This window comes from Hippoglossus stenolepis, chromosome 7 (assembly GCF_022539355.2).
Source record: "Hippoglossus stenolepis isolate QCI-W04-F060 chromosome 7, HSTE1.2, whole genome shotgun sequence".
NCBI lineage: Eukaryota > Metazoa > Chordata > Actinopteri > Pleuronectiformes > Pleuronectidae > Hippoglossus > Hippoglossus stenolepis.
In genome coordinates, this window is record NC_061489.1 from 10,211,670 (window position 1) to 10,224,653 (window position 12,984).

Sequence of the window (12,984 nt, forward strand, 5' to 3'; positions counted from 1 at the left end):
GAGGGGCGATGGACCCAGACACCAGCTAGTGTGATCTTTGGCTGTAGACTGACTCTATACCTTTTAGAGACAAGGAGAGACAGTGATTGCACACGCACACACACACACACATTCATGATATATGAGGCGTGACGCTCAACCATAAATTATCACTATAAAGAAAATAACAAAAGTCGAGTCTCATTGTTTGAAAAGCACAGATGGGCCAGAGACTAGACAGGGCTTTGCTTTAAGGAGACACGTTTTACAACCTGTACAACTCTAATACACTTTCTCCCCATCAAAGGGGTGAGACAGAGTGAAGGAGGGAGACGGAGAGACAGGGAGAAGCTGGAAGAAGCTCTCCTCCCATTTTTTTTCATCTCAGCGCACACATCACACAAAGATATCCATCACACCACTCCCACCCCCACTTCACTTCCGCTCGCTATGAACCAGTGACTGTGTGTTTAGCAATGACAGGGATTCATCCGAAAGAGCCGGGGAGCAGAACAAATCATGATGCTCTCTTGTGTTTAAATTTGAAAAAAAAGACAAAAAGCATCAGGAGAATGAGACCATCTTCCTCCTGAGCTGTGACTTTGTCTCTCCTCCAACCTGCAGTGGCATCAGTAACCTGAGCTACTGGCAAACCCAAGGAGCCATTGTGGCTCTGACCCACCCTGCAGCCACATATACCCTCCACCAACCTCTATTCTACACCACTTTTCTTTCCTTACAATTATGGGATAGATGCTCGATTGTGGTATGTTCCATCATATTTTAAATCTGTTCCTTTTTTGTCTGATTTTAAACCTCGTGGTAAGTGGAAGGCAAAAATGGTGCGATATGAATTGAAGGCTTCCCCCACTGCTGCAGAAACAATTAGAAATGTGCAAATAAAATAAGGTGCACTGAATTTAGAGACAAAAACATTACAGTAACAAGATAATGAAGCAGCAACACTTAGTTCATTGATCAATTAGTCATTTGGCGTAAAATCATTTTGCCAACTATTTTAATAATTCCTCATTTTTAGTCATTTTCAAGCAAAAATGGCCTCACACTCGTCGGGTTTAGTTTCACATGTGTGAAGAATTGATGCTTTTATTTGTCACACACGACAGTAAGCTACATAGCTTTGGTTTTTAGACTATTGGTTGAATAAAACAAGCAATTTGGATGCAATCTCCTTTGGTCGGTTGAAATGACGATGGTCATTTTTCCACATTTAATGGACAAAACAATTTGCTGATCAATATGCAGCAAATTAATCAATAATGAACATAATCATTAGCTGCATCCCTAGAAGACTTTGTAAACACGAGCTGATGAAGTTGACCTTATGTTAATGTTTTCTCTGTGTAATGAAAAGCTCTTAGTCCCCGCTGCTTTTTATGATCATACTGATAACTGAAGTTAATGTCCATAACCAATCTGCATGATCTAATATATGAGGATGGAGGTGGTAATGAGATCAGCGATAACCTCTACCTGTAAATCAGTGTTTTTATGCTGATCACCGATCTAAGCAGCTTGCGGAGGACAGATGGAGCTGATTGGTGGAACATAAGGGAACTATTAAGCATCAAATGGTTAATAGGCCGATGTGTGGTCAGCGAAGGGGGGGACACACGCTCATGTGCAGCAGGGAGCGGGATTTAAAAGCTCTGCAAGTCACAGCTATTGTTCAATGCATGGTTATGTAGATGTACTGTAAGAAAAAGTGTGTGTGTGTGAGAGAGATGCTGCTTCCTTAAATCAGGCCACCCTCCCTGTCTCCTCCGTCTCATTCTCTCAACAAGTGAACACAGGGTGAGGAAAATACATTTCTTCATCATTTCTTGATCAGTTCTTCCAACTGCATCACATGAGACTCCAGAAGCAGCTTTATTCCATGTCCGTGCAGATTAAGGGATCCTAAAATAGCATGTATGATGGGAAGCCACCTCATCATTTCCTGCCAGTGACACCACTAACCTCCAATGTGAACATTGGCATGAAACAACGCCTTCTTTAATACCGTCACAGACGATTATAGTGCGATTAAATTCCCTTTAAATGACCTAATGCAAGCCAAAAGGCATCCATGTAAAGAACTGCACAGTGATGTTTATTCACTGAGCTATTTGCCTAATATATTATTGTAATGATCCCATGCAATGGCCGGTGCATTCGCTGTGATATCAGCTTCCCTCCAGCCACAGCCTCAGGTGATTTGCAGAGTAACAGCTCCGGATAGGGTTTTTTTTTTTCTCTCTCTCCCCTCAACATCATCACTTTTTAAATACCTTCGGTTGCATAGTTGTGGTCGCGCAGGAAGCTGTTGTTGATTTTCCGGGTGTCACTCTCCTCCTCCATTGATAAATCGGCTGGTTCGGGATCCTGAACGCGGCAGACCTGCTCACCATCCTGCCCGGTACCGTCAGCAGGTGGCGGGCAGTGCTGCGACCAGCGGGGGGCCTGTCATGGCTCCAGATCTCCCCGTGTAATAAACACAACCGCGATCAAATAAATGCCTCTGATGTCGATGCTGCTGCTGATGATGATGATGATGCACGGGCAGGTCTTGTCCACACCTCAGGGCGCATCCAACAGCGCGCACCGTCCGCGACGCAGGGACTGTGCCGAATCCAGCAGTGGATTTAAAGCCTAATTATTAAAGCGCATTACGTCCTCTGCTTCAGATCATTCAACTGCACGTAAAAGACACACATCATCACCACGGTGCGTCAAAAAAAAACATCAAAAAAATGTTGCGTCTTCCTACGTGGAGGTGGCTGAATCCGCCTCAGCAGCAGCAGCAGCAGCGCACTCCGCGAGTCTCTTCTGGAGGATTTGAGTTTGTGTGAGGTTTGATTTGTCCCCCTCCCTGTGCCTGCGCCAGTGCCAGCGGGGCGGGTGGGATTATGCGTCAACAAGCTTGCTCCTGTCACTTCAGTATTTCCATGTCAGACTCTCCAAAGTTGCACATCGGCCTTTCTGTCTCCAGATCCTGCAAAGACTCTTCTCTCTCTCTCTCCCTCCCTGTCTCCGTGCGCCTTGGATACCGGCAGCTCAGCTGACTCACTGCAACGGATAGCGCACTGTGCTGCTGCTGCTGCTGCGCTTCAGCAGTGGGCGGCCCCTCCCATGCTGCCTAGCGGCTGGCTCTTTAGAAAAAAAAGACCACAGGCAGCAAACGTGATTCTCAGTCGAACCACCAGCACCATCAGAGCACCACCACCAGATAAAGAAGAGTTCAGGGTCTGTTCGCCCACACCCTGATCACCATCAACCAGGTCTGGTACGTGTTAAAGCCGACAGCTGCCCCACGGCCTGGTAGCAGGTTGCCTCTAAAGCCTGGTAGATCCTGCATCCCCACCATCCCTGCACCCTGCTGCATGCAGACACATGGATAAGCCTCTACTTTCCATGCTCCCAGATCCAGTTCCCTCACAACAGCAGCTATTCTTGCCAGGAGAAGACAAGAGATGCTTTATATGAGGCACATGACTGGGCATATTTCTGTCCATACACTTATGTGAGCATGAAGTTTAGACATAGATATCAGGAGGGCACAAAGGAGAGAGAGGGAGGGATGAGCTGAGTAAAGAAGAAAACTGGAGAGGCGAGAGCAACAGAGAGATGACCAAAAAAAAAAAACCAGACGCTGATTAATTAGATTAGCAGGGCCACCGTCTGCGCCTCTTTCTGGGAAGATCTCATTTCCATGCTGAGTTTAATAACACCACACACAACGAGTCTTCTTCTCCTCAAACTATAATCTTTGATGTGTGTGCGTGTGCATGTGTGTGTGCGTGTGCGTGCTGGCAGTGCATCCCTCCTCCCCTTATCTACTCACTTTACCCTAAATCTCTCTGGTTCCACAAAGGGACCCTGGGTATCTCCCCTGTGCGAGCCTCAACACACATCAGCAGCAGCAATAAAGAGATTGCAGAGCCCCCTCTCCTAAACACATTATAGCTCTCTAATCCACGGGGCCATTTGCACATCCAATCCTCTGCTTCTGTACTAATGGGGATCTGGCTGTGAGCGAGGCAGGCTCGCTTGTACATAAAAACAATAAAAAAAGAAACAGGGCCTTCCTACACATGCTATTTTACACCCCATCACACCTCCATCTCCATCGGAATACATTACATGGGCATTATCCATGCAGGGAGATAATGAAGCCTGCTGGAGCGTTGGCGAGGGCCCGGGAATCGCATGCTTCCATATTTACAGTCCTGTGCTCCCCTAATGAAATCTGCAGAGAAGCTCTGCCATCCTTGACCCTCTGAGATCTGACTGAGCGGTCAGCAGCGTTTCCCATCTCTATCAATATTTAAACAGGGGTCTGTGAGGACAAAAGGAAACACGCAGGGCTCCCCTCCCTGCTCGGCTGTAACTTACACTTCGGCTAAGTTACAGCCGAGCAGTGAGACTGAATGAAATCGAAATGGAAACAATGGATTTGAAGGGGAATGAAGCTAAATGCATGAGAGGCCGAGTTTTGTCAGATTCTGTCGGGAGGTGAGGAGGGGGATTATGAGGCAGCGAGACAGTCGGATGAAGGGCAGGAGGGTGCAGTTAAAGGTACAGACATATTTGACTGTATAATGAAGGAATAAGTGGAGGGTGCCTCTCGGAGCCAGGGCCTGGGATCAATGCTGCCTCCCTAATGACATTCACCGTCTCTCTGTCTGCCTCTGTCCCGCTCCCTCTGCACATATGCCAATCTCCTTTCCCTTCAACCCTTTCATTTTCACTCCCCCCTCCCTCAACCATGTCAGCCTTCATGATGTACCTACTGATTGGAAACCAGTTGGGCTTTTTATAATTACACGACCACACAGGTGACCCCAGGGTCAGTTTACACCAAAATTAGCGAATATATATGGAAACGTATGTGGTAAAAGAAGATTGACTCTTATTCCATTGCCAGTAGAAGAGTTTACCTTTCTGTTTTTTTTCACCAGTGAGTCTCACTGTTTTGCCATTGTTGCATTTTGTACAATACAAAGAAAAAAATCACTGTTGCACCTTCTTCCTGAGATGTAAAAAACAATATGTACAGGCTACACAAACATTCATGGCTATTTATGCGCCAACGCCTTGAAGCTCAATGTGCATCATAATGTCGCGCAGAATAAGTGCAGTGTCAGCGTCTAGACTGCCAAAATAAAGAAGAAAACATTTGCACGTTCACTCGGGTGTTCCAGATTACAGTGGGTTTTTGTGGGGGTTTTTTGACCAGGGGAAGAGGGGCTTAACATCTGGCCATCGACATTCACTCTCAGGTCAGATAACCTTGCATTAGACACTGGTTTTATCAGTGTTATGTAATGTTTTGTTGTTTTGCTATGAAAATGGTGGAATGTGGGGTTAGAATACATATGAACGAATTGTGTCATGTCAAATTCGTACAAAATAGATTTTTGGAAATACTTGCTCCAGTTCAGATCGACATTGAGGGAAACGCGACATCCCAGTGAACACACTAATTTGGCAAGACAGCAAGGTGAGAGAGCATCTCAGTTTTCAGTGCGTTGAGGTTGAACCTGATGCATTGAGGAGAAAAAACAGAAAGGCAAACTCCTCAACTGGCAATGGGAAAGGAGTCAATTACTTTAAAAGAGGTAGTAGTGTGTTTTTTGACCAGTGGAAAAGGGGTTACATTCTCAGAGCTTTGAACTTTCTGCAACCCATGGCTCATTTAATCTTCCCTCCCCCATACCTCCAGCTACTTGTTCTCCTCTGATACCTGACTTCTCATGTTCATTACCCCCCGTCTCCCACTCCGCTGGGGCGGGAGACCAGTGACAGGGCATCTATACAACCCAGCTGCTGTGTGTCAGACTTGCAGGAAATGCTCGGGGGAGGCACCGGAATTGGAGAGCGTGTCCTCAATTCTCCTCGATCGTATGGACAAAGTGGGTTAAATTAGGCTCGAGCAGCACCAAACATAGGGACACAATCACATGGCAATGATATTTTAGTCATGCCCAATTGCTTTCCTTGATGTGTGGTAATTGCTTGACCTGCAGATGCTGGTGAAGGGGCCACAGGCGGCACAGACGCTGTCTGCATACCAAACAACATACACAGCACATGCTTACACACATAGTATAGATATTTGACTGCACAGCACCTGCACAGCAGTTATTACCCACCTTCGCTGGAATTCCCTCATATCTCAGAATCTCATGGATTGCAGTCAATACTAAGTATTGACCACTGGATAATGTCTGGTTTAAATAGGATAGATATTGAATATTTTCCTCCAGTTAATCCAACAAGATTGAGGGTTTTCAGCAGATCAATCCAAAATGGATACAAGAATTACGTCATATGTATTGTTAATAATATATTTAAACAAATAATGAACGACTAAAAGAAGACAAATTTGTAATTTGATTTGTAATGATTCAACTGTAAGCTGTTTACAAAAATTAGGTCTAACCCTGAAAATAAATTAATTGTTTGCCAAAACAGTGTTAGAAATTATGATTGTGTTGAAACACAACTATATAAAACTAATGTTTTTTTTCCGTAAAGGCCGATAAACTTAAAAAAATCAAGTATTTCAGTACACTCAGAAACCCGAAACAGTTTCTGGAACATAGACTTTAAATAAAGATGGATGATGCATCTCCACTTCCCACTCTACAGAAATGAAGCTAAAATATCTCATATAAAGTGGACGCCATCTTGAGTTTTTGACATCATTTGGAGGCAGAGTCTGTGCAGTAGTGATTGTGGTGTACAGAGCCACTGTAACGAGGTCCCCTCCAATAAAGGTGCATGACCAAGTGAGAGACAGAAAAATAACTAATTAAAACCAAACCAGACAAATGGACACTTCACTGTATTTATGTGAAAGAAACATTTTCAGATGTTTTCCACAAACGTTGAGCAATATGGCAATGGCAATTCAATTTTTTACTTCATTTGACGAAACTCAATGTGCTTCATATTGAAAGAATAGATTAAAACAATATATTTTCACACACACAGATGTAAAGGCGTATACTGCAATTACAAGTAGAAGAATATTATAAAATAAAATATGGATAAAATCCAGATACGCTGTTTTTTACATTTTAATATCAATGTGTATTGTTGGAAGAAAAATACATTTCTGTGCAGTGGATAAAATGTCCACATAATCTGTTGAATTAAATACTGGACAATATCAAACCATTTCATTGAGACCAAAGTCAAACTAAAAGACTTATAGTTGCTGGAAAAACGTTCTCTCGGATTAAAGGTTCTTGGTACTTTTGGATGAAATTATGTTTTAGAGTCTACAGCTATGCTAGTTGTCTAAATCCCAACGTCAGCGTGCCAACATGCTCACAGTGATCATGTAAAGTGCTCAAGTTGGGTGAGTATCTTGTACCACCATAGTTTTGCTTGTCCCCATGCTAACAGTTGCAAATTAGCACTATGGAAAAAAGTCTAAGGAAAAGCTGAAAAGTATTGGACACATTAACATTTTGACCTGATGATGGTCTTAGGTGAAAAAATGTATCGCGCACCAAAGTGATTGCAATTCATCCTAAGGGGAACATGACTGTAGTAGATGTATTTCATTCATAACTGAGGGAACCACCAAAGTCACAAGGGGTTCATCCTCTGGGAGCCATGAATATTGGTACAAAATTTGATGGCAATCCATCTCACAGTTGTTGAGATGACACAGCGATCCATAGATCCATGCTGCGAGGATGGATTTATACTGTCATGAAGCATTTACTGATTTACAGTATTGCCCACAATGGTTTAATGATGGTAAAAACAATATAGGTACAATATTGTGCCAAAATCTGTTAGATGAACAATAATGATGATTAAAATGTGAAACTAAATGAACATAGTTGTTTCAGTTACAGTAGTAGGAAAGCCTGTATTAATATTCAAGCCAATCGCTTCATGTATGTAAAGGTTTATTGTAAAGTCACCAAATGTTTCAGACATGACTTTAATAGCTTTTTTCAGGACAGGTCAAAGTTCATAAAATCCCTACATTACCTCCACCAAGGAGGTTGTGATTTCACCCCTGTCCAGTTGTTTATATGGTTGTTTGGTCAATGGGTTGTTAGTGGGTTGGTTGCATTTTCACCAATTTCCTAGGGATTAGTTCATGGATCTTGATGCAAAAAATCTGACATGTCTGGGGGACTGATATTTATGAGTGTAGGTGCAGATCTAAATAAATAACTAGTGAATTTAATGTTATAAGGGGACTGTTGGGCCTTGGAGGAGATATGTGCTCTATTGATTGTAGTTTAGTATGTGAATGGTACAATACATGTGTTAAGATACTTTTCATGAAAAAGGCATTTGAAGCAACTTGAGTTCAGAATGTTGAAGGTGATGAGAAGACATAGTAAAAAATATTGACACAATTTAAAAATGATAAACCCAGTGTGTGAAATATACAGAGAAATGCCTAATGAGCACTTGAGCCGACTTAACATGACATCCCTCAGTGAGACGAGCCGTATCTGAGTTCACCAGCTGGGCCACAAAGTCTTCATGGTTGTAATTGTCACTGGCTGTCCGCTGCTATCAGATATTCGCCGTGTTATCAAACAAATCAGTATGATCCCCATTCAGTAGCACGAGGTTCTGTCTCCAAACATTCATTGCCTACCATCAGCCAAGCAACCCACCCTGGCATTAAGAGCAGCTAAACACATGGGGGTAATAGGATTGCCCTGGCAGTCCATCTGTCAGGGGACTGAGCAACAGCGAACCCTGGGGATGCAGCACCCTGGCCTGGATACACCTGCTCAGTCTGCCCTTTCCTTGCACTCTTCTCTGGAGATATTTACTCGGTATTAAAACATAACCTCTGTGAGAGTAAAACACAGCCATTCAAGTGCGTGAATGCCATTAGGAGTAGGTACGATGCCGGGAAATACACACTCGGCTGGGAGTTTATAACCTTCCGGGCTTTAAAAAGAAATTATAAAATGTGGCTACTCTTCTTTTTTTAATTGAGTACAGATGGAGATGCATGGCGCTGTAGCTGGTGAACGAACAGGAGTGCAGCAACGCAGGGTGGGGGAGGGATGTACGGAGGAGAATGGAGGGCCCGGGAGAGGGGAGCGCAGGAAGATAAAAAGATGGATGTATAGTTTTGGTAGAGGGCATTAAATCAAGCCTAGGGGCTGTCCCTAAATCAGCAGGCTTTACTCTTGGTGTCATTCCAATTACATCAGGATGAGACTAATGCTCCATTGCGCGGCGACTTCAGACCAGCACGATTGGATTTTCTGTTTCCCCCTGACTCTCCTCTCCCCCTCCCCCAACCTCCCCCCACTCTCTGCCTCCCCTGATAGTGAATTAATTGAAAAGAATGCATGTACAATGATTAGCACAAGACGGAGCATTTTGGTTGAAAATTAATCAACTGAGATGACTCTGTTTGCGGCAGCACGGCTCTTTCATAAGCTCCACCACACCTCTAGAGTATAGAGAGGCACATATGACCCACATGGATGTTAACCTGCACTGGCATCCTGTCACAAAACACACGCAAAAACACACATCAAGAAACATGCGTGCAAGCGTTTCTGTTGCGCTGTTAAAAGCAGCGAAGCTAACACGGAACATGAGCCTAAATGTGAAGAAGGAAGCACACGTTGTCGGATTCATATTTGTTGTGTGAATATACAGCCTCGTCTTGCTGAGAGAAAATGATGCCACTTAACAGAAAATCGTTGCATTGTGCCTCTCCGGTTGCTAGGAAACTGCAATTGAACTGGCATCGCAATGCAGCATAACAGCTGTCAGCACAATTGGACAATTAGGATCTTAAAATGCCATTATTTTGGTCATATTCATCTCAATAAAGATTGAAGCGAGGCCCAACACGTTTCCTACCAGTTGGGTTAATGGGCCGAACATGAGGAGTTCATGTTCCGAGCGGAGCTGGATTTCATTAGTGGAATGATCAGTGATGCATCAAGAGAAAAGGTTACAACAAAGCGTGGAACCATTTGTGTATAGCTCAGGAAGCTCGGACGGACCGCGTGCTTGTTGTTAAGTATGCTATATTTATCCGACGGCACTTTCCTCTCTGTGGACAGATGAAAGAGCGGCATGTGGAAAGTAGGTTAAGCAGGTTAGTGAGAGACTATAAAGCTACCTCCCTATAAATGACCAGGGATCCATGCACAGCTTATATGTTCAGGGCCGTGGACAGAGGAGCAGACGCTGAGGCAAACTAAGAATGACTCTTAAATGGGGAAAATCCACCTTAAAAACTGGAATTTGTATGTGGCAGTTTATTATATTGCACATGCAGCTCAGTGTAATGATGTGATTTAAAAACCACGCCTAGGGCAGCAGCACAGTGTATAAAAAATGAAACAACTTTGAGGACATTATATCAGCACGTACAGTATATGATCATATTATCCACTATTAAAGGAACATTTTTTCATTTTAGAAGCCATTTTAAATAAGGAAAGAGTCGGTCAGTCATTAAGTGCCAGTATCCGTGTCAATGTACCAGCTCTAAAAGTCACATTCTCAAATCACATTTGAAGCTTAGTGAGATATTTCTCTTGAAGTATCATTTTACCTCAGGAATAGACTCAGTATGTCCTCCTAGGTATTCACCATACAGCTGAAATGATTAGTTTACAAGTTTATTCATCCACTGAAAACTAATTTTGATAAATGATTGATTAACACACTGAATGGCTGCTGGTTTTCTTAGTTTCTGGTGATAGTAATTTGAAATTGTTTGGGTGTAAACAAGATATTCAGCTTCTCTTCCGGGCAAATGTGATTAAGCATTAGTCACTAATTTCTTGTATTTTATTAAATAAATGAACTGATTAATTTAGGCAAGGATGTAGATCCCTTTTTTTTTTACTTTCTTTAACATTTAGAGTTTTTTTTTAAATTTTTGTGATTTTTCTCAAGAAATAAGACGGAGGTGACATTCAGGTTATCACTTTGATTAATCATGGCTGATTATTTTTCAATAACTCAAATAATCATTTCATCTTTTGATTGACAAACATAGTGAATGCCAATTTTAGATATTTTAAAGTCAAGGTAAATTTATTTATCAGATAATGGTCAAAGAGGCAAAAATTATCTATTTTACTATCACAAAATAAAATCCTCTCTACTGCTGGAACTAGGGAATCCATGATATTTTTGCTTAAGATAATTAATCAAAAAGATTTATTCATAATCAATGACAGAAAATAATACTTTGCTGCCTTGGTATTCATATCGATCCAAAATAGTTATACAATATATGGGTCTTTGATCCATATGAACCTTTAACATGAAACAGAGGGAGACAGTAGAATCCCCCTGTCATATAACAGCCATGTATAGGTGCAGTAACCATTGTATCAGGCAGCCAAAGTCTTTGCAGCAGGACTGAATGTTGCTTATAAGAACAGCAGCCGGGTGGAAAAGCCTGACCCCAAAATCCGAACAAGTCCCCTCCCTTCCTGTGAGTGCAGCTTGCCAGAGAGGGTCCCCTGCAGCCATCCAGTCATGTCTCAACCAGCCCCAAGTGACAACAGAACATGTTCTCTGTGCACCTTGGCTCAAAACACCCCCCACCCACACACACACACACACACAATTCAATGCACACAAAAAAACCCCACACAGCTTTATTAAAATAGTCGGCACTCGCACTCCGTCAACAACAAAGACAAACACATGCGAGCGTGTCACACTTAGAGGCTGTAATCTCCAGGAAAATCCCATTTGGCAGAGCAGCTGCCAGCGTGGATCACAGATAGACTGTAGTCGTGGTACCCACAGGGTGGCAAGCTGTCCATCCACACTTTTCTATCAACGACACAAACACTGACACACACACACACACACACATTGTAAGACAAGCTTAAGGTGGGCTCTGCCTCTACAACTGCGACAGTAAATTCCCCACTTGTTTTAATAGAAACGCGTCGATGGGCTCAGCCAGCCACTTTCTCATTTGAGCAGGGCTCCATTTTTATTGCTCGAGCAATCGATCCGGTGTGAGGGATCTGTGATGATGTAAAGCAGCCTCAGGGACTCACCATCTCTGACATGGCAGAGTGTGACGAAGGGACTGGCTGGCAAAAGTGGACTGTCCATCTGTCTGTTTATCATGCTGGCTGTCTGTCAACACACTTTCTTCTGCTGAAACCAAATGGTACAGTACTATAAATCACTATATATACATTATCCATCTATCTATCTATCTATCTATCTATCTATCTATCTATCTATCTATCTATGGCTGTCTGTCGGTCTATCCAACTATCACATGTGTATATATACTTTACAATGTATATATATGAACAAAGAGGTGAAATAAAGCTTTAGTGACTTCAGCATGTAGTATCAAGAGCCAATCTTAGAGCACCACCATCTGGCAAAAGGAAATATGGCACCCAATCCAATTATAAAATGGAGTAAAGCTCCACGGGTAAATCCCTCAAGATAAAGTCAATAGACTGTGGAGATCAATACCTAATATACATAACATGTAGGATCCCTCATTTATTGTTATGTGAGTGTTGGGTTAAAAATCCTGTTTATACAGGGGGCTGGGTTTTTTGACCAATAAACCCTTTTACCAAAGAAGACAAATATATTTGTTTAAGTTTGTCCCAAAGCAATCCTATATAATAATACAAAATAATGAAATACAACAATAAAATAAACAAAAATTCAAGGTCATTCAGTGCTTTTAAAACCAGAATTATGAATGTAAAATCAATTCTAAAAACTTCGGGTTACCAGTGCAATGAGGCGAAAATAGGTGTGATGTGATCATATTCTCAGCTTCTTGTAAATTGATCTACAGTCCTTGTACAGCTGGAGATGATATGAGGCTTCAGCAGTCTGAGTTAACCAAATCAAGTGTCTATCTTTCAAAAGTTACACCTTTGTGTTTCTATCCCTCTACAGTGGCTCAGCAGGTAAACACAGAAGCACAAAGAGTGACTTTCACAATAAAAAACAGTGGAAGATACCCCTGAATTT

The 12,984-nt window shown here is 42.5% G+C and overlaps 1 protein-coding gene across 2 annotated transcripts in view; it reads right to left on the bottom strand.

Moving 5' to 3' along the window:
* ppp2r2ba (protein phosphatase 2, regulatory subunit B, beta a) overlaps positions 1–12,984 on the bottom strand; it is a 45,893-nt gene that overhangs the window by 17,770 nt on the left and 15,139 nt on the right. Inside the window, exon 1 of one of the 2 annotated variants that reach the window (XM_035162287.2) lies at positions 2,271–3,196. The exons of the other annotated variant lie outside the window; for it this stretch is intronic. Coding sequence (XP_035018178.1) covers positions 2,271–2,340 — 70 coding nt within the window. The 5' untranslated portion in view covers positions 2,341–3,196. Of the gene's footprint in view, positions 1–2,270; positions 3,197–12,984 lie in introns of those variants that run through there. 2 annotated transcript variants of the gene reach the window in all.